General features: G+C 37.9%; 1 protein-coding gene across 4 annotated transcripts in view; it reads left to right on the top strand.

Moving 5' to 3' along the window:
* The first annotated feature begins 1257 nt into the window (after window positions 1-1257).
* The window catches only part of NAA25 (N-alpha-acetyltransferase 25, NatB auxiliary subunit), a 60948-nt gene continuing 40958 nt past the window's right edge, over window positions 1258-21247 (top strand). Inside the window, exons 1-6 of one of the 4 annotated variants that reach the window (XM_063085257.1) lie at window positions 1260-1321; window positions 2253-2302; window positions 12974-13059; window positions 13624-13762; window positions 15615-15733; window positions 20286-20360. In XM_063085257.1, the coding sequence (XP_062941327.1) occupies window positions 2284-2302; window positions 12974-13059; window positions 13624-13762; window positions 15615-15733; window positions 20286-20360 (438 nt within the window). In that variant the 5' untranslated portion in view covers window positions 1260-1321; window positions 2253-2283. Of the gene's footprint in view, window positions 1322-2252; window positions 2303-2663; window positions 2963-3947; window positions 4098-12973; window positions 13060-13623; window positions 13763-15614; window positions 15734-20285; window positions 20361-21247 lie in introns of those variants that run through there. The other 3 variants (XM_063085249.1, XM_063085252.1, XM_063085255.1) reach the window with 3 other exon arrangements.

Here is a 21247-nt window from a genome sequence, read left to right as displayed (position 1 = left end):
CAAACAGTGGTCCCTGGATTGAATCAGAATCTCTGGGAGTAGAACTCCAAGAAACTTGTATTTATCAAGTTCCCTAGGGGATTATGATGTCCAGTAAAGTTGGAGAACCATTTTCTTGGACATTAAAAGGCTCGGAAAGGGAGGGGTCAGCCTCAGCTTGTTAAAGCTGACAATGGGGACACTGTGCTGGGCCTGAGACAATGTAGTGGAGGGGCTGACTACTCAAAAAGACCTGGATTTGAATCACAGTGACTTGTGTGGCCTTAGGTCACTGAGCCCTGCACACCTGCCTAGATCCCTCTCTTACTTCCCTTAAGTCTTTGACAACTCTCACTTTCTCAAATAGGCTTTCCCTGACTACATTATTTAAAATTGCCTTCCTCTCCCACTCCCAAGTCCCTGATCTATTTTTCTCAATAGCACTTATCACCATCTAATATACTATCTACTTTATTTATTTATTGCCTGTCTCCCCCATCACAAATAAAGCTCCATTACGGCATTGTTTGTTGTATTTATTGATGTATCCTCCGTGCCTAAAACAGAACGTGCCAAATAATAGGCACTCAATAACTAAGTGTTGTATGAACAAACCTTTCTGTAAAGAGGTAGGTAATAAAAAGTATTTACCTCCTAGGGAGACACTAGGGCTGGTATGAATATTGAATGAAAATTCACTTAATGAGCTTGTCTTTAGGCACATACTGAATTACTATTCATCTAGGATGCTTCTTAGATGGCTGAGCCCCAGGAAAGGGGTGTAGGGTTCTCGAACTTTGGGGCAGTCTTTTACTGTTGATCAGCTCCCTTTCCCCTACTTTCCTCTGGATCACTCTCCCTGAGGAGTTTCCGATTCCTCAACAATTTATCAAAGCCAAGTCTAACCGGTTCTTCAGGACAGAGGATAATCAGGAGCAGCCGAGTCCTAACTTTGACAGAGAGTTTCCTTCCCTCCTCTCTTCACTCCCCAATAGATGACTCGGAAGGGATTTCTTTTTTTTTTTTTTTTCGGAAGGGATTTCAATAGCAACAGCCGCCTCCTCTCGCCCGCTTGATTCCACTAGCAAAGAGCAGGAACAACGTCTATTGAAACAGCAATTGCAGCGGGTTGGGGAAGTGAGGGGTTTCTCTTTCCGCACAGGCGCGTTCAGGTGCAGTCCTGCGACTATCGCGATAGATGAGCGAGATCGACGCTGTCCCTTTAACAACCTCTTTCCGGGGGCCTGCCCTGCGCGTGCGCACTGCGGTTCTGCGCTTGTCATCATGGCGACGCGGGGCCATGTGCAGGACCCTAACGACAGGCGCCTCCGGCCTATTTACGGTGAGTTCCTGGGGTCAGCCCGGTCGCCAGCTCGGTCGCCAGCCCGACGTGCCGAGGGCTGCCGAGGCCGGGGCGAAGGCTCAAGAGGGGCGCCGAGAGCCCGCACGCGGAACAGGCAGGCGCAGGGGGCGGGCCGCGCGGGCCACTAGGCCGCAGCCGCGGAACTCGCGTAGGCGCTGGCCCGGCCTTCCCGAGCCCTGAGGTGGTAGAGGCGCTGTTGGGTCAGCGGCTAGTCGGCAGAGCTGGTCTGACAGGCAGGCCCGGTCGGACGCGCCTTCTCCGGTAGAGACCTTCGCGGTCCGCAGGCTGCGTTGGTACGGCCGCTCCAGGCGGGAGACCCGAGATCTTCCCGCAGGTGGAAGCCGGCTCCCGCACGAGGGTAGGACACCTTACCTGAGGGGAAATTCCGCACTAAAGATTTTCTTATTTACTGGAATTGGACCTAGGGAGTTGTCAGATTAGTTGGGCTTCAGTGCATATGGAGAAACCGAAGTCCAGAGAAGGAAAGGGGCTGACGCAAGGTCACCCAGATCGAGTCAGTAGCAGGCCCGGGATTTCAGGCTCCCAATCCAGAGCTGTTGGGTGGAGAAACAGCTGCTCTGGCCACACGTGGGAAGCGGGGGGGAGGGGGTCTGGGGCCCAAAATAGCGGCGAAGAGATTTGTGAAAGCTCATGTCAAAGGAGCATGCAGGGCTGTTGGAGGGCTTTTCCTTTCTGCAGCTTTTCTGGTTTTCTCTGCAGCTTGCCTTCCGCGTGCTAAGTGGATCCCTCTCCACAACGCTTACTTCAGCCCGCGGGCTTTAAGACCTTGATGTCGTCCTGCTACCTTGGTTGTGAGAATCACAGATTTGAGTTTGGGAGAAACACCTTTTCTATAACCGAGATGTTCTGTAATTGGACAATGGTCCATTTTCATTTCCTTTCCTCTTAGATGGTTGTATGGTCTTGGTCTGTCTCAGTTAATGGTGAGGAAACTTCAAGGTCAGTGGTTTTTGCAAAAGTAGACCTCGTGTTTATAGTGTGGATGTTACTAAATGGAGGCTTCTCCGCATGGCCGAAATCATTTAGTTTTTTGGGGGGAGGAGGGTTAACTTTATGCTTCTGGCACAATTGGTCCTGCTTTTATTTCGTAATTTGTATGATGCTTTATGCTCACATCTCATCTGATTCTAGCAACAAGAACCCTGTGAGGTGGGTAATAATAATAGCTAAAGTGTGTAGACCGCTAATTATGTCAGTCACTGTCCCTGGCCTTTTATATCTAATTTAATCTTTACACATTCTCATAAGGTGGTTACTGTTTTTTCCAGTTCCTCACTCCCTTTTTTTTCCTTTTTTACAGATGAGGAAACTGGGGCCTTATAGCCTTTTTGTAATTTGTCTAAGACCACTCAGCTAATATTTTTTGGAGCTAGAATTTAACCCCTATGGGCTGTTCCAGGCTCACTCTCTCAACCACTGTTCTAAAAACCATCTCACTCTGAGCAGAAGACACTGACCTGCCTAATTTCACAGAGGTGGTGAGTGGCAGAGATAGGACTCTGATTTTCATATCCCCAGGGCTGCATATTCTCATGCCCTTGCCCTCCAGTATATATTTTCTGAGGGCAGAGATGATATATACAAAGTGGCTGATGAAAGGTAAGAACTGAATCCAGGGTTCACAGCTTATGACTCATTACAGCTTCGTGCAGCAGCTGCCTGTAGGCTTTTTAAAAAAATCAAAACTTTGGGCCGGCCCGTGGCTCACTCGGGAGAGTGCGGTGCTAATAACACCAAGGCCCCGGGTTCGGATCCCATATACGGATGGCCGGTTAGCTCACTGGGTGAGCGTGGTGCTGACCACACCAAGTCAAGGGTTAAGATCCCCTTACCGGTCATCTTTAAAAAAAAAAAAAAAAAAAAAAAAAAAATCAAAACTAAAAAGACTATGCTTTTAAGAATAATTGGATTTGTAAAATTGTTCTTGAGGACCAAAGAGAATGCCTTTGGTAGTCATTTAGAGTTAATAGTGTTTGAACTGCCCAGTAAAAAACACCATGTCCATTTCACATTGCTAAACATCAGGATATATTAACCAGAAGTGGCATGTCATGTTCTCAAAACTGAAGTCAGAATTATGTTGCTTTTGTTATAGCTAACAGAGGGAGAGGAATAGAAGAGGGTTTCTTCAGGGCTGGCTGGTTTGCTCAGTCGGTTAAAGGTTATAACACCAAGGTCAAGGGTTTGGCTCCCCATACCAGCCAGCTGCCAAAAAAAATAAAATAAGATAAATGAAAGAAGGAAGCTTTCTACAGGAATTCTGAGGTGATTCATATAAACTGGCAGGAATAGGAAAGAAAGGGGTACAGATTGACCTTGACTTCAGCACTTTTGACTTTTGAACTCCAGACTTTTGTTGTTTAAATATGTTAGTACCCCCTGTAGTGGATTGAATTATGTCCCCCCAAAACTGACTGAAGCTTGAATTGTGTCCCCCAAGTTTTATGTCTTAGAAACTTGGTCCCCACTGTGACTGTTAATAGGGTGGGAAATCCTATTATGGTAATTGAAAGGTGGAGCCTCGAAGAGATAATTAGACTGTAGGACCATGCCATAGTGAATGGATTAAAAATGGTGGTCAAAGGTGTGGTTCTTGGGGATTTAAAAGAAGAGAAAGAGAGTATCTCTCTGCTCCACCATTCTTGCAATGTGATATCCTGCCATCACTGAAGTCACCACCAAGGCTCTCACCAGATGTGTTCCCTGGACTTTGGATTTCCCAATCTCAAAAACTGTAAGCAATACATTTTGTTTTCTTTATAAATCACCCATTCCGGGTAATTTTGTTATAAGCAACAGAAATGGACTAATACACCCCCGAAACAACTATTGTTCCTTGAGTTCAGTCATTCACTAGCTGACAAATGAACAAGCTCCTTTATGGTGGTTGCCTACCAGCCAAAAGTTCAACTGTGAGCACTAATTGATTTCTTACTGTGGGTTAACTGCCCTATTAGGTAGGTAAGATTATTGCGATCATAGTAGGTAACTGAAGGTCAGAGAGATTAACTTGCTCTAACATCCACCTTGTATATATGTAATATAACTTGTTTAGTCAGTTGTAGAGCTGGGATTTGATCAGAGACATTCTCACTGGAGAGCCCAGTCCTTCACCAAGTTCAGATTCAGCAGCACCACTATCTTTATATAGTAGTATTTGTACTGCCAAGCTTTTAGGATTTTACAGCTTTTGGAAGCCTTGCCTGGGACCTCAGCTCTTGCTGGATATTGTTGAGGGTACACATGGACAGGGCTATGAGGTGATTTGTTGTGAAGCTGTGGTGGGTTGAAATTCTACTTGTGGTGTCTAGGGTTGGAATAGCTTTTTTGTGCACAAATTTGATTCGTTGAAACATCTTCACAGTGCATCTCACATTACTCATAATAAATTGGTAAGTTTGGGTATTGCATTTTTAGTTCTTGAAAACCTCCACCCATGACCTTATTAGAATTCTTATTTGATTATTCATTCTCCTTTTGCTAAAAGTATTCTCTTTTGCTACATGAATCTCAACAGATTTTACTCTTGTGTGACTTGGTGAGCCCCAGTGCTTTCTTCTACCATTATTATTAATTTTAAAATGCTTTTAGTGGTTATGGAGTAAGGGAGGGGGAGGGATGGAGAGAGGTAATATTTGATTCTGATTCATTGAGCAATCTCCCCTCCCACCATACTTTAAAATGAATTGTTTGTTTGGTTTTGGTGGCTGGCCAGTACGAGGATCAAAACCCATGACCTTGGTGTTGTAAGGCTGTGCTCTAACTAACTGAGCAACCGGCCAGCCTATACTTTAAAATAATTGAAAGTGGAAGTGATGGTCAGATATGGCACTTAATAAATTTGTATACAATACAGAAATTACTGCATTAGCAAGTTGCAAAATAGAAATAGAGAAGTTTCAGAGCAGAAAAAAATGTTCCCGTAGTCCTTAGAAAACACACACACACACACACACACACACACACACGCACGCACGCACGCACGCACGCACGCACGCACGCACGCACGCGCGCGCACTCATGCGTGCATGCACCCACAAGATCTTTTGTTCTAATCTTTCTTACTGACCTGCAGGCTTGCACTACGCTGAATCAGGTGTAGCATATTTCTTAGCTGTGCCTCCCCAATGACAGTCATTCTTTGGTGAATTAGAACATTTCCCTTGGGTGCCTGGCCAAACACCAGCTCAGGTAATCATTCTGCTGTAGTTCATTAATAAAAATTCCCAGGTCCCTAATCAACGGTGGTGTTTATTCTGAGCCTCCTGTTGGGCGGTGTTAAGCTCTCTGAATCTTGTCTTGTTTTGCCCCAGACATGTCTGACAGGGAGTCTTGGTGAGTGAAGACTATTTTGCCTTTCTGTAAAGAAGTCAGTAAAACCTTTTTTCTTCTGTTCTGAAAATATAACCATTTAAAAAAAGCTTGACTTAGGCCTTTAAGTTTTAAGTACATTTTAGACTTAAAAGATTTTAAGGGCCGGCCCCTTGGCTCACTCAGGAGAGTGCAGTGCTGATAACACCAAGGCCACGGGTTCGTATCCTATATAAGGATGGCTGGTATGCTCACTGGCTGAGCGTGGTGCAGACAACACCAAGCCAAGGGTTAAGATCCCCTTACTGGTCATCTTTTTTTTTAAAAAAAAAAAGGTTTTAATGCACAAAAAAGTTCCTGGAAGAATACACAGAGTAGAGGGTAGTGGAAGCATAGGGCAAGATGAAGAGAGTAGTACTTTTCAACTAATTCTTATAAATTATTTATTTATCTATTTTTACCATAGCATGTATTGTTTTTGTAGTATAAAACATTTAGTTGAAAAGATTTTGAAGAATCTAATAGCTAGTAACTATCACTAATCATTGGTTCTTTGAACTTGCTATTGTGGTCACTTTGTATCATCTTATAGATGAATGTATGTCTCATTTCCCCAATAGACTACCCGATTTTTTTTTCTATACAGTGTGTTCATTTATGGATTCCTTTCTTTATTCAGCATTTTATTGAGGGCCTAATATGTTAGGCACAGTGTAGATGCAGGGAATGAGTACTGAACAGAACAGACATGGTTTTTGTTTTCAAGGAGCTTATATTCTCAGCAGACTTTTTTACATAATGGTACACATGGCTATTACATTTGTGTTAAGGGCTTTGAAGAAAAAGTACAGCTTGCCATGACAGCATACAATATGAGCATTTGGGCTGTTGGGGGCAGGTCAAGAAAAGGTTCCCTGTGTAAGTGACATTTTACTTTGGCCATGAAAGAAGAGCAGGAGTTAGGCAAAGAGGTGGGAAGAGCTTGATGAAGATCTTGAGTATAGGAGTTTGGTCCACTTGAGGACCTAAGTAAAGGTTTGAGTAGTTGGAATGGAGAGATGAGTGAGAGGAACTGAGATGAGGCTACAGAGATAGGAAGGGGCTCAGAGCTTTGCAAGCCATTTTAAGGATATTGACATTTGTTTTAAAGACGGTGGAAAGCGCTGAAGGGATTTAACCATGAGAGCAGAGTGATCAGGCTTGTTTTAAAAGATAGCTCTGAGTACTGTGGAGGAAATAGTTTAAAGGGGGGCAAATGTAGGATGAAGGTGATCAGTTAGAGGAGACATTATTTGTTTTTAAATTCATCACTCTCCCTTCTAGTTTTGCATATAATAGGTATTTAACAAAGGTTTGTTGACTGAATGTTTCACCTGCAATTTGTATTTATGGTAAAAGCAAAGCTCCTATTCTGCAACTTTATGATTTTTAAGTGAAGGACATTGTAATTTAAAGATGGAGCTATTTTGTGTTTAGTGTTTCTCTAAATCGGAGCAATATCTTTTGTAGTCTTTGAAGCTCTTGTAGGAAGTGGAAACAGTTATCATTTCAGCTTCTATGGAGACCTTCACGGCAGCTGCAAGAAGGTGCAACCTAAAGACTTTCCTTTTTATCTGCAATACTTATACTTTTCCTACACTCAGTATCCCCAAATGTGATTGGACAAATAAATCCCAGGGCCTCTTCTACAGGGCAAGTAGACAGTAGGCCTGCATGTGTCAGGGCCTACTGCTATCTGCATTTCCAAGGGAGAGGAGCTTCTGTTGAAAGTGTTACCCCAGGAGTGTGGCTTGTGCATTCATTTAACAGATTTTGATAGTTTCTTGCCAATGATTTAACCAAATGTTTCCCAGATTTCTATCATTCTTTTTACCCATTCTGATGATTTTAGCTATAAAAGTTTGTGGAAAAATAGAATTAAAAGTAATACGAATTTTTTTATGAACTTTCTATAGTACCCTTGTATTATAGTATTATCTTGTTATTTAGTTAATATTTTTTTCCTAAAATGACTTTTAAATTTAAATTTATTTAGGGCTGGCTTGTTAGTTCAGTTGGTTAGCATGGTGCTGATAACACCAAGGTTCAGGGTTTGATCCCTGTACCAGCCAGCTGCCAAAAAAAAAAAATTTAAATTTATTTAAAAATAATCTATATCATTACCAGTAATGGAAAACCTGTCAAACTTACTCTAAGAAAATAAAACCACAAAAATAAAGTACAGTGAAAACAAAACAATGTTATTAAAGTCTTAACAAGCTTCTGATACTTGTGAAATTCTTGAGTCTGAGACCTTTTCTTTCCCTCTGTTTTTTTTTTTTAAAAACATTAGCAAATACTAGAGAAGTGATAGACTAGCACCAAACTGATACTTTCTCCTTAATGTAAAGAAAATATTAGAAAAGAGATCAACTTTCTCACTGTGAGTGTTATTTAGTGCTGTCTGCAAGGACTACCTGAAAACATTTCATTTGGAGCAGTACTCACCCATTCTTTGCAAAATATTGTAATGCATCTCATTGTTTCTTGTGTCTGATTTGTGGATAGCTGATTTTGGCTGACTCCTGTGAAGGGAGCACCGCCAGTCCTGATGGCCAAATCACAAATATCCTAGAGTAAATTTTAAAAAGACTTACTAAAAAGACAGACTTAGGATATTGTTTTTGTTGGCCTGTTTTTTTCCAAGGGCTAAATAATTTATAATTACAGAGTCAGTAATGTAAAATGAAAATAAACATCTCCCAGAAGACCTGCTAACCAATTAATCAGCGTTCACCGAGGCATCCAGGAAAAGGGAGCCTGACATTAGTCTAAATGTGGTGAAGTGTCTTAGTTAAAACTGTGTTGGGTATAAGGAACAGAAACTCATTTATACCAACTGAAGTAAAGGCAAGGTTGCAGAATACTGTTTTAGGCTCCAAGGGCACAAGCGTAGTGCCCCAGGACCTCATGGAAACTTGGAAAGGTGTCAGGATCTGAGGCTTCTTTCTTAGTTGCTCATCTCTGCTTTTCTCTGTGTCTATTCTTTTATCTGGTTGGTTCTTAGAGCTGTTTTTTTCTGCTTACTCCTCAACTTACCCAAGGCCCAACATGTTGGCTTTGTGGCCACACTAAGCCATGGCTGAAGGAGAGAGGGTTTTTTAATCTCCTCCTCCTACAAGCTTAATCAGGTCTGCCCCTTCCCTCAGGATTTTTTTAATAACCATAATTGACATTTTTCATTCTTATCTAAATGTTATGTGAATGAAATTTAAGGGATAACTCTTTTTCTTTGCTCCCTTTGCATCCCCCAAAGCTCCTGCAAAATAGAAACCAATTTGCATCCCCCAATGCTCCTGCAAAATAGAAATTCTGGAGCTGCCACTGGTAACCTCAGACAATATTTATGATTTTCCAACTGGGGTTCCCCAAAGCTTACTGACTCAGGCTTTCAGTGTTGTAGTTACAGACTACCAGGAAGAAACCTGATTTACCTAGTTTGGGTCAAATGTCCACCCTGGGGTGGGGCTGGTCTAACATGGTCATCTAGTCCTACCCCTTCATCATGTGCCATGGAAACCATTCCCAGAGAGGAGGGCATGGGCAAATAGATACAGTAGATCAGAATCTTGTCAGCTATAGAGGGAAAAGGAAAATACCCTTATGGCCCTGATCTCTGGTCTGATTCATTTATGGGCAGACCTTCAAAATTGGTCTCATCAAAAATGTCTACTCTTTGAGAAGGCTTCAGGATATATTCTGTGAACCTGAAACCATGCAGGATTGAGTCAGAAGTAACCTAGAACTGACTCAGAGTGAGATCAGCATCAAGTTATTTGGAAGAGAGGGTGTCCCTTATTGAGCTGGTTTATCTCTGCCAGATATCCTATAAGGACACATGAGTTGAAGTAAGACAGAAGAGATGAAACTCATATGTTCGCGTGGCTGTCTGTTAAAAGTTTTAGTAAAATGTTATTGGAGAAAAATTTAAACCATATGGTAAAATGATAGTCTATTTCTGTTATTAGGGACACTCTGGGCCACCAGGGCCATAGATTATTTTGAGTTCTTCATGCCTGTGCTGATTTGGGACCTTAATGAACAAAGAAAAACCTGGTAGTGGTAATAGATTGTGAACTGGCCTGTTTTCAGTCATCTTTGTATATTTAGAATTTACAGGTACTGCAGTGTTTCCCATTTTTAACACTTCTCATTTTCATTTTCTGGAAATGAATCTCTCTTAAAAAAAAAAAGTCTTTATTTTTAGAGCAGGTTTAGGTTTACAAATAAAGCAGGAAATTCAGAGTTCCCATATACCCCCTTATCTCCCCCACCAATGGTTTCCCCTGTTGCTAACATCTTGCTTTAGTGTGGTACGTTTATTACCATTGCTGAGCCAGTGTAGTAGTACATTATTGCTAACTAAAGGTCATATGCTAGATCAAGGATTTTTTTTTTTTTTTTTTTTTTTTGGTGTCTGTCGGGTCCAGGGATCTGAACCCTTGACCTTGACATTATAATACTGCACTCTAACCAGTTGAGCTAACCGGCCAGCTCCTAAAGTTCATATTCTAGTTTACGTTATAGTTCACTGTTTGTGTTGTGTGTATGTTGACATGTATCTACCATTACAGTACCATACAGAATAGTTTTACTGCCCTAAAAATCCCCTGTGCTCCACCTATTTATTCCCCACCCTTCAGCCCCTAGCAACCACTGATTATTTTACTGTTTCTGTAGTTTTGCCTTTTACAGAATATCATATAGGAATCATAAAGTATATAGCCTTTTCAGATTGGCTTCTTTCATTTAGCAATATGCATTTAAGGCTCCTCCATGTCTTTTTGTGGTTTGATAGTTCATTTCTTTTTATCACTGAATAATATTCGATTGTATGGATGTACCGCTGTTTATCCATTTGCCCATTTGCCTATTGAAGGACACCTTGGTTGCTTCTAAGTTTTGGCAATTATGAATTATGGCTGCTATGAACATTCATGTGCAGGTTTTTGTGTTGACATAGTTTTCATCTCATCTGGGTAAGTACGAAGGACTATGATTGCTGGATCATATTGTAAAAGTATGTTTAGTTTTGGAAGAAACTACCAAACTGTCTTCCAAAGTGGCTGTGCTATTTTGCATTCCCACCAGCATTTAGTCCACAAATTTATTTTTAAATTTATTTTTAATTTTTTAATTTTTAAAATATTTTGGCAGCTGGCCAGTATGGGGATCCAAACTGTTGCCCTTGGTGTTAAAACACTGCACTCTAACCAACTGAGCTAACTAGCCAGCCCGCATAGGTTATTTTGAGTTGTCTATGCCTCATCTGTCCCTACACTGATTTGAGACCTAGTAGTGGTAGTAAGAGTGGACTGGTATGTGTTCGGTCATCTTTTTATATTTGGAATTGACAGCTACGCACCGTGTTCCCCATTTAAAACACTTTCTATTTTCTTCCAGATCTTTTGATCTGGAAATGCATCATTTCCATTGTTAGACTTCTGAACAATGATTAATTTGTTTTTTATAGGTCTCCATATTCCTTAAAATTTAGAATGGATCACACAACTCAATAACAAAAAACCAAAAAAAAAGACAAAACAACAAAGAACAAATAACCTGATTTAAAAGTGGACAAAGGGCCTGATTTTTTTCCAGAGAAGACATAAAAATTGCCAACAGATATATAAAAAAGTGCTCAACCTCACTAACCATCAGGGAATTGCAAATCAAAACCACAGTGAAATATCAACTCACACCTGTTAGGATAGTTATTATCGAAAAGAGAAACAAATGTTGGTGACGGTGTGGAGAAAAGGGAAACCTTGTATTCCATTAGCGGGAATATAAATTGATACAGCCATTATGGAAAACAGTATGGAGATTTCTCAAAAATTAAAAATAGAACTACCATATGACAGCCATCCTTCTACTGGGTATATACCCAAATAAAATGACATCAGCACCTCCTAGAGACATCCTTGCTCCCACGTTCATTGCAGCATCGTTCACAATAGCCAAATTATGGAAATAACCTAAGTGTCCATTGACGGTTGAATGGATAAAGAAACTGTGATAAATATATATACACATACATATACATACACACAATGGACCGTTATTTACCCTTAAGAAAGGAGGAGATACTGCCATTTGCAACAATATGGATGAACCTGGAGATCATTATGTTAAGTGAAATAAGCCAGACAGAAAGAAAAATATTACATGATCACACATAATATGGAATCTAAAAAGAGTTGAATATATAGGCACAGAGAGTGGTCGAATAGTGGTTGGTTACCAGGTGTGGAGAGGGGGAGGAAATGGGGGACATGTAGGTCAGAAGGTAAAAACTTGCAGTTATGTAGGATGAATATGTCTGGAGAACTAATGAATAGTATGATGGGCTGGTCGGTTACTCAATTGGTTAGATCATGCCTTTATAATACCAAGGTCTTGGGTTCAGATCTCCAGACCAGCCAACCGCCAAAAAAAGAAAAATAAAGTCTAATGTATACTATGAGGACTGTAGTTAATAATGTTGTACCATATACTGAAAATTTGCTAAGAGGATTTTAGGTGCTCTTACCACACACAAAAATAGTAACTATGTGAGGTGATGGATATATTAATTTTGACTGTAGTAATCATTTCACCATATATTTGTATATCAAAACATCATGTTGTACACCTTAAATATGTACAATAAAAAAAATTTTTTTTGGAATGGAGATATAGCTTTGGGAAACCTAGAAATCAGTTGTTCTTCAGAGTGAGTGATAGCTTCTGTTTTAACCAGTGTTTGAAAGTGCTATTGGACTTCATTTTCCATCCTCCAGTCTTATGGATAAAACCTTCTCTTATTTTCTTCAGTGAATATACTTAATTCTGTGGCAAATTAAGTACTCATTAAACATTTTATTGAAGGAATGTTGTCCATTTGGTAGATTTAAGGCTTGAATATTAGAAAGGATATTTATTTTAATTTTTAAAATATTTTTATTTTTTTGGTGACTAAACGCACTAACTTTCCGTAGATAAAAATGTTGATGTCATCTTTTATCTAGATATATATAGATTTGAATCTTCATTAAGGACTAATATAACTTGATTGTGTTGCTTTTGGATAAGAGATGGCTAGAGGCATGTAAGATTGTTTTTTGGATTATCCTAGCTAGTTAGAGTTAAAATCAGTTTCATGATGTTTTTGATAGCAAATTTAAGATACTTTCTGAAATATCTGATACTAGCCTTTTGTATGTTTCATATTTGTTGTTGAAGGAATGTAATAATAGTCATATAATTTCATTTTCACAGATTATCTTGACAATGGTAATAATAAAATGGCAATTCAGCAAGCAGACAAACTGTTGAAGAAACATAAGGATCTTCATTGTGCTAAGGTAATTTCATTTACCCTTGATTAGGTGGGTTATATATGTAATTCTTTACCTTGAAGAGAAAGGATGTTTAATATCTTGTGATTTATATTTGGTGGGTTATATTTGTAATTCTTTACCTTAAAGGCAAAGAATGTTTAATAACTTGTGACTATTTTTCAGAGTACTTTGTAGACCATTTATTTTCCTGATCACTTACATGCCATAAATAGTATTTAATTAAAAGCTAGCCATTTATTTCTTTGGCTATTACTTATCTAACTTAATTGTTTTCAGAGTCCTTTTAAGCTATGTTGTATACTCTTTTTTTTTTTTTTTTTCTTTTTTTGGCACTTGGCCTATATGGGGATCTGTACCCTTGGCCTTGGTGTTATGAACACCACACTCTAACCAACTAAGCTAACCGGCCAGCCCTAGTGTACTCAATGTGACTGAAATAGGAAAATACTAAAAATAGGTTTAGTTGATCAGCAACTTAGGTAAAACTTAAAGCTTGGACTTTCAGATTGGCTTTCTCTGGTTTATATTTTTTTCTTTCCTTAAAAATGAATTTTTCTTTTCTATCAGGTTTTAAAGGCAATTGGTTTACAGAGAACTGGAAAACAAGAGGAAGCCTTCGCCTTGGCACAGGAAGTAGCAGCCCTTGAACCCACAGATGACAATTCACTGCAAGCACTAACTATTCTTTACCGGGAGATGCATCGACGTACGTTTTTTTCTTTTCATTGTTTTTAAACTTGAGTTTAAGTTTTGTATATTTCTGATTGAGTTCTCTTTGGTTTTGTCCGATGATTGGAATGGATGACGATAGGTAGAATAATGGATTAACCATGGTTTGTGAAGACTAGACAGAGGATAGTTTACATGTATTAGGATCCTTGAATTGGAATGAGGATTAAAGTGAGTTCATTTGTGACATCTTGATTTACTAAATGGAGACCTTACTGTGGTTTTCACTTGTGAATATGGAAAATTTCAAACATAGGCACAAATAGAATAGCATAATAAATCCCTTTGTACCCATTATTCACCTTCAGCAATTATTAGCACTTTTATTCTGTCTGTACCCCTCTTCCTGCCAGATTATTTCAAAACGTATCCTAGATAGTCTCATTTCATCTGTGAATAGGTTGCTTTAAAGTTTTCATCATTGATTTCTTAAATATTTTATTATGAAAATTTATTATATTTTTATAATATATACTATGAAAAATATATTTTATGTAACATACTAGTAAATTTGGTGTGTAATAATGAGCACTCATGAAACTACCACCCAATTTAAGAGATAGAGCATTATCAATATTAAGGAGGCTTCCTGTGTATGTTCCTTATCAATTTCAATTCCCCTTTTATCTTTCAATAGTTATTTGCTATTTTGAATATCTTTTATTCTCTTACTTGTCTTTAAATCTTTATCACATTTGTTTCTCTAAGTAATATCTTATTAGTTTTGCTTAATTTTTAATTTTACATAAACGAATTTGTACTTTATATATTTTGTGATTTGCATTTGTCACCTAATGTACAAGTGGCTGTAGTTAATTCATTTCACTGCCACAAAATATTTCATCAGGTGACTATACCACAATCTAGGAGTAGAATTGTGAGTCATAGGGTAAGTGTATGTTTAGCTTAAAGATAAAGAAAGATAATGTCAACTTGTTTTCTTAATGTACTGGCAGTTTATGAGTTTCAGTTGTTCCACAGCCTTGTCAACACTTGATGTTCTTGACCTTTAAAATTTTTGCCAACATAGTGGGCAGAAAAATTTATTTTAGAGGTAAATTTTGTTTTTAATTCTTACAAAAGATAAAACTTAAGAGTTGAGGTATTATGTCTGATTATTTAGAGATTATATTGATTTAGGGATATGGACTCCCCCCAGTATTTAAAAAAAATTATCTTTTCTACAAATATTGTTTGAATGTTTCTCTGTGACAGGTAAGTATCAGAGGCAAAGATGAAAGATGCCCTTTCTGCCCTCATGTTACTCATAGTCTATAAAGGAGGATAGATCCATAGATAGTATATTGCATTATGTATTAATTAATACTATAATAGAGTTGTTTATAAGATTCTAAGATGGCAGAGAAAGGCAGTGATCAAATTGGGATGGAGGAGCAGAGATGGTGTCTAGGGAAGGTCTTGCAGAGAGGGTTACATCTGAACAGATCTTGGATGATATTCAGTGAGTAGAAAAGAGGAAAGGAGAATCCAGTTAAGAGGGGAACAGCGTAAAGGCACGGATTTATGATACAACACAGGGAATCTGCTACAAATAGTTTGATTAGGCTAGATGATAAAGCGCTGGGGGAAAAGGTTAGGAAGGAGGCAGAGAGGCCAGATTCTGGATGGTATTGTAGAGTCCTAACCTATTCCATACTTCATCTGAATACCTAATCAAGAGAAGAGTAATGATCAGATGAGGCGAAGTAAATACTTTCTTCTTCCTTAATAATAGGAGACTCCTATTTCTGCCACATAGGAAAAAAATTAAATGCCATTAGGATTTAATCATTGAAGTATAACTTAAATCTTATTTCTCTTTATCTTAGCGGAGTTAGTTACAAAACTTTATGAGGCAGCTGTGAAGAAAGTTCCCAATAGTGAGGAGTATCACTCTCACCTCTTCATGGCCTATGCCAGAGTGGGTGAATACAAGAAAATGCAACAGGTAACTTGATCCCCAAACCTACTAGGTTGTGGGATTTACTATTAGAGGTAAAAGTCTCTTTAATGTGATTTAACTGCAGAGAGAGAGAGAGAGAGAGAGAGAGAGAGAATGTGTGTGTGTGTGTGTGTGTGTGTGTGTGTGTGTGTGTGTGTGTGTGTGTGTGTGTGTGTGTGTGTGTGTAATTAAATTTGTGTTTGTGTGTGGAGATCAACTAGGTATTTTCCTTATGTCTTTAATGATGAACTATTCAAGTTCTTTACATGTTTTATTTGGGAATAAGTTGATTGTTCTTTTGTGGCCTGATGGTATGTTTTGTTTGGTTCTGGTAAATCTGCTTCAGATGTTCCCACTGCATCAGATTGCTGTTAAATTTTTAGAAAATGGGAGAATCCCAGAGTAAAAAATGAACAGACTACAGAAAGAGTAATTTCAAAGTTTATACCTAATTTGTAAGTTTAACTGTTTATAGCCTACTGAGATGTTTAAATCCAGTGGGAGAAAAATCCCCATTCATTGCCTGGGAAACTTTATTTATTTATTTATTTTGCCTGAGGCAGCTTATTTGTCAGTTATCATAGAAGGTGTTGTTTGTATACATGTGAATGAGTCTTATTTAGACCACGTGTTTGGACTAGTGTGTGGCTAAAGCTGACATCCTAGAGAAATGAAACCTGCACTGTTAAGCCATAAACGGTTATGATGTCACGCTATCATTTTTTTTTAGAAATGATTTGCTCGTGGGTATAATTTCTCCTTAATGTCAACCTTTGTATTCCCTTATTGAAGTTTTCAAATTGGAAGAATTTTTGGGGGCCTAGACATAATTCTTTTAAAAAATTTTATTATTAATTTATTTACTGATATTCTCAGGAAAAATATTTAGAGATTATAATTTTTCTTTTAATGTAAAATAGCTATTTTTTAAAAATTGGCAACACTAACATATATACATATAAATCCTTAATATCATTTTTACTTCTAAGCATTTTTCTTTTTCTGTGAGCCCTTTCTAGAAAACTTCTAAGAATATGTTTTAAGCAAAGTATATTAAATGTCTGTTCATGCAGTTAGAGTTAAAGAGGTTATGGTTCATCTCTACAGTAGAATAAAATGCAATATCTCATCCCCCTCAAATAAGACTGGGTGTTCTTATTTGTTGATGTAGAAAGATCTTCCCAATATATGTTAATTGAGATAAGCAGGTTGTAAAATTGCCTTCTCTCACTCTCCTCACATCCTCCTCAACAAAGGATATATCTCTACGAATATGTATAAAAATGTCACCAGGATATAGGGCTGTGGATACTTTCATCTTAATTTGTGTGGGGGGTTTTTTTTTAAGCAGATATTAATTTCATGATCCCACAAAATATGTTTTAGATAAATATATATACACATATATAAAATAACAAAAAGGATAAGGTCATGTAATAGCAATATTAAGGTAAATTTTGAAAAAAGGGGAAAAAAAACTATTACTTGAACATAGAGCTGGTTTTCATTTTTGGATAGTGTAGCTTAACATCTTGCCAGAAATATATACAATTTTGCATTTTGCTTTTTGGAGACATTGTTTTGATGTGGTTTAACAGTTATAGTTCCTTAATATGTTTTAACTATGACTTGCTTCTGCATTATTCCATTCTAATGTGTTATGAGAATGAAGTAGTCTAGTGTTAAATGTTTTAGAATGAAATGTCTAATTTTTATACTACCTTTGTTGCTGCTTAAAGTAGTTACAATTCCTTAGCTTATACGTATGTTTATTTTGAATTTGGTATATCAGTCTGAGGTGACAGGGATTTTACAAATTTAATTGTCATGTTTCATTAGGGCAAGGGCTTTTGTTTTGTTCATTGCTGAAATCCCTAGCACCTAGGATAGCATATGCACAATAAAAATTTGTTAAATAAATGACTGATTTGTACAAGAGCACTTTTAAAAGTTTATGGAAATATAGAATTAAAAGATAAAGCAGGGCCAGCCCGTGGCTCACTTGGGAGAGTGCTGATAACACCAAGGCCACGGGTTCGGATCCCTATATAGGGATGGCTGGTTAGCTCACTTGGGAGAGCATGGTGCTGACAACACCAAGTCAAGGGTTAAGTTCCCCTTACCAGTCATCTTTTAGTTAAAAAAAAAAAAAAAAAAAAGATAAAGCAAATCTTTCCATGAACTTTTTGAAGTATCTGCATATAAACTGGTGGAGGTAGGCCGGAGGGAGCAGAGGAATTAGAAAACTTAAGAGCTTCTACTGCCCCAAGTGATATCTTTGGCAGGTAATGTTAAAACCATGTACATGAAGAATTGCTAGTCATTCATACGGTGATTAGACTTTTTTTCTGTAAATAACATATTAATTCTCTGAGTCCTAACTTAGAGTCATGTTTTTAACACTTGTCTGTCATCAAAAATTTTCTGTATCAAGCAGATTATCTGAGTTTACAAGGTGGTAGGGTGTGGGCATGAAATTTTTGTCTTACATTTTATATTAAAAATTCATATTCATTTCTAATATTCTGTTCTTTTTTATCTCTGCATGTCATTATAAAAATGTTTTCTTTTCCCAAATTATCAAGTAAAATTGATTTGCTAACACTTTGGATTTTATCAGTCCAGATTATGTGTACTGCAATGTTTGAAACAGGGATCTCGAGCCATCTCTTCTTCTTACCCTTATGTCTGTTTTATCTCTAGATAATCTTGATTCTTCCTCCACAGTGTCTTTCAGGTGTCTTTTCTGTTTGATGTACCTCATCCTGGTTTAGTGTCTCATCGCCTTGTGCTCTTCTTTCTAATTATTTTGTCTCTTCACAGTTCTGCTAAAACACTCTTCATAGAAGAGTATAGATTTGTACATATCACCTCCTTTTCCACTGTGGACTCCTTTTTGAATACCTTACGACTAAGTTACCTCGGTCTACCTTTCAACTGTTTGCCATACTACTCCTCTTAAACCTTTGTTTCAGCCAGATATCCTACTTGTTCTTGTCAACATATGTCCCTTGACTTTGTTTCTTATTAATGTTTTTGTTCAGACTTATTTTTCCCCTACTTAGAGTTGATTCATTCACCCATTCACTCCAAATATTTGTATTTGTGTACATATTCTGTCCCCCATCTTTGCCTAGAGACATTCTGGTTGACCTTAGAGGTACATCTGAAAGACTGCTATTTTGGAGAGGCTTTAATGATAAAGATTCCCCCCCCCCACCCCCATTTCCCCTTAACAAAAGAGAAGGAAAGAAAAAAACTTAACCTCACCTTCCTTGGAAACACCCTAGCATGATATTTTTTGTATGGGACATTTAAGTATATTTTAGTCATTTGTATATTTGTCTTATCTCTTTCCCTAGCTTTTAAGTTCCTTTTGGACAGGGACTCAATCTTTGTATCCTTGGTAGGAATAGGCAATTTCTTCCACTTCATAGGGGCTCCATGTGAATTTTGAGGAGTTTTAACGATAGACAAAAGATTTAAAAACATAAAATAGTAACTCTGATTAGCTAATGGAGTTCTTAGCATCAATTACCAGTTGGCTAATTATGGACAAATTCTCAGTTATGCTTGAATAGGTCTACTTTACTCCTTTTAGCCGTGTCCCTATGTATTAGTCCATTTCTGTTGCTTATTACAGAATACATGGAACTGGGTACTTTGTAAGAAAACAGAATTGATTGCTGTTAGTTTCAGAGGCTAGCAAGTCCAAAGTCCAGGGAGCACATCTGGTGAGGGTCTTTGGTGGTGGATTTACAACAATGCGGGTGTCTCACGTGGCAGAAAGTGGCAGAGCAGAGAGAGAGACTCTCATGTGCTCTCCTTTTAAAGCCCTCTGAACCATGCCACTGACCACCATTATTAATCCATTCTCTACAGCATGGTCCTACAATCTAATCACCTCTTCAAGGCCCCACCTTTCAATTACCACAGTAGGATTTGCTACCCTCAGCAGTTACAGTGACAATTAAGCTTCCAATATATGAACTTTGGGGGACACAATTCAATCAATCCACAACATTCTGCATTTAAGTATTTGCATATTATGCATTTCACAATGAAAGGATTCAGTTCTAATGAATGGTATCTTAGAAGAACCTAATTATATTCCTAACCTAAGAATTATTTTTTGAATTATGCCAGAGTAATCTTTTCTAATTTTGAAGTTTAGATATACTGTCTGGATTTCTTTATGTGTTTTATTATAACTGGTTAGTGTGGTGTCTTCAGTAAAGTTTATTTATGTAGACTCATAGGCCAAATTTTGTGTTTGCCTGGTAGTCTACTAGAATTATATTGGATTACACTGTATTCTAGAAATATTGAACTTTATTTTAGAAAAATCTGGCACAAAAGGTGAAATATTACTTATGGTGTTTTGTGATTTCCTCCCTTGCTATAGCCATCAAGTCACTAGGCACTTATACTAACTGGGATATGTAAATGTGTTGCTATTCTCCACATATTTAGAGACTTCTTATCACATATTTAGACCCTTAATTGCCCTCTGTATAATGTTTTCTAAATTAAGTATTTGTGGCTCTCTGTCTTTCAGGCTGGCATGGCTCTATATAAGATTGTCCCTAAAAACCCTTACTACTTTTGGTCTGTGATGAGCTTAATAATGCAAGTGAGTACGGCATTCAGAGTGGGATTGAGGTTTGGTTTTACTTTTGTATATAGTCACTGTCCTTACTTGTCTTCTGAATATTTTGGGTAATGTGTTGCGGCATGCGTCAGACAAGGACTTTACATATTGTCAGTTGACTTTTTAAGTTAGGGATTTTTCGTATTATTTGTGAGTTAGTGTATCGGTTTATTTGTGTGCAGCATGGGCTGCATTTCCCCTGAATTTTAGATCCATTGCTTGGTTATTTGATCAAATACAAGCCTCAAAATATTTTATATTTTGGGCTGGCCCGTGGCTCACTTGGGAGAGTGTGGTGCTGATAACACTAAAGGCCATGGGTTCAGATCCCTATATAGGGATGGCTGGTTTGCTCACTTGGGAGAGCATGGTGCTGACAACACCAAGTCAAGGGTTAAGATCCCCTTATCTTTAAAAAAAAAAAAAAAAAAAATTTTTTTTGACTTGAGGTTTGTGTTTAAGACAATATTGTTGGAGAGTAAATAGGTCATTGAACTGGGTGGCCTTATTCTATCACTTCTCCTTTCAGTTTGCTCTTTTACAGATTGGAGATGCCTATCTCCCAGAACTACTTTTAAGGACTAAAATGAGATTCTGTGTAGGAGAAGATAGGGAGAAAGGAATTAAAATGTAGTGATTCAGAATAGACATTTGGGGGTCAGACAGGTCTGCCTTCATGGTTTTATCACATGTCTTGGAGAACTGTTGGGGGAATCTCTTAAACTTTGTTTCTATATCTATAAAATAAGCATAAATATTTACCTTGGAAGTTTGTTTATAAGGATTAAGTGAGCTCTGAGCAGAATCTGGCAATATTAAAACTATTAATATTATGCATTAATTATCAATTTAAGGTAACAGTAAACTGT

This window comes from Cynocephalus volans, chromosome 2 (genome assembly GCF_027409185.1).
Source record: "Cynocephalus volans isolate mCynVol1 chromosome 2, mCynVol1.pri, whole genome shotgun sequence".
In the NCBI taxonomy this organism is placed as follows: domain Eukaryota; kingdom Metazoa; phylum Chordata; class Mammalia; order Dermoptera; family Cynocephalidae; genus Cynocephalus; species Cynocephalus volans.
Note: the sequence above shows the minus strand (reverse complement) of the source record. Positions and strands in the feature narration are given on the sequence as shown.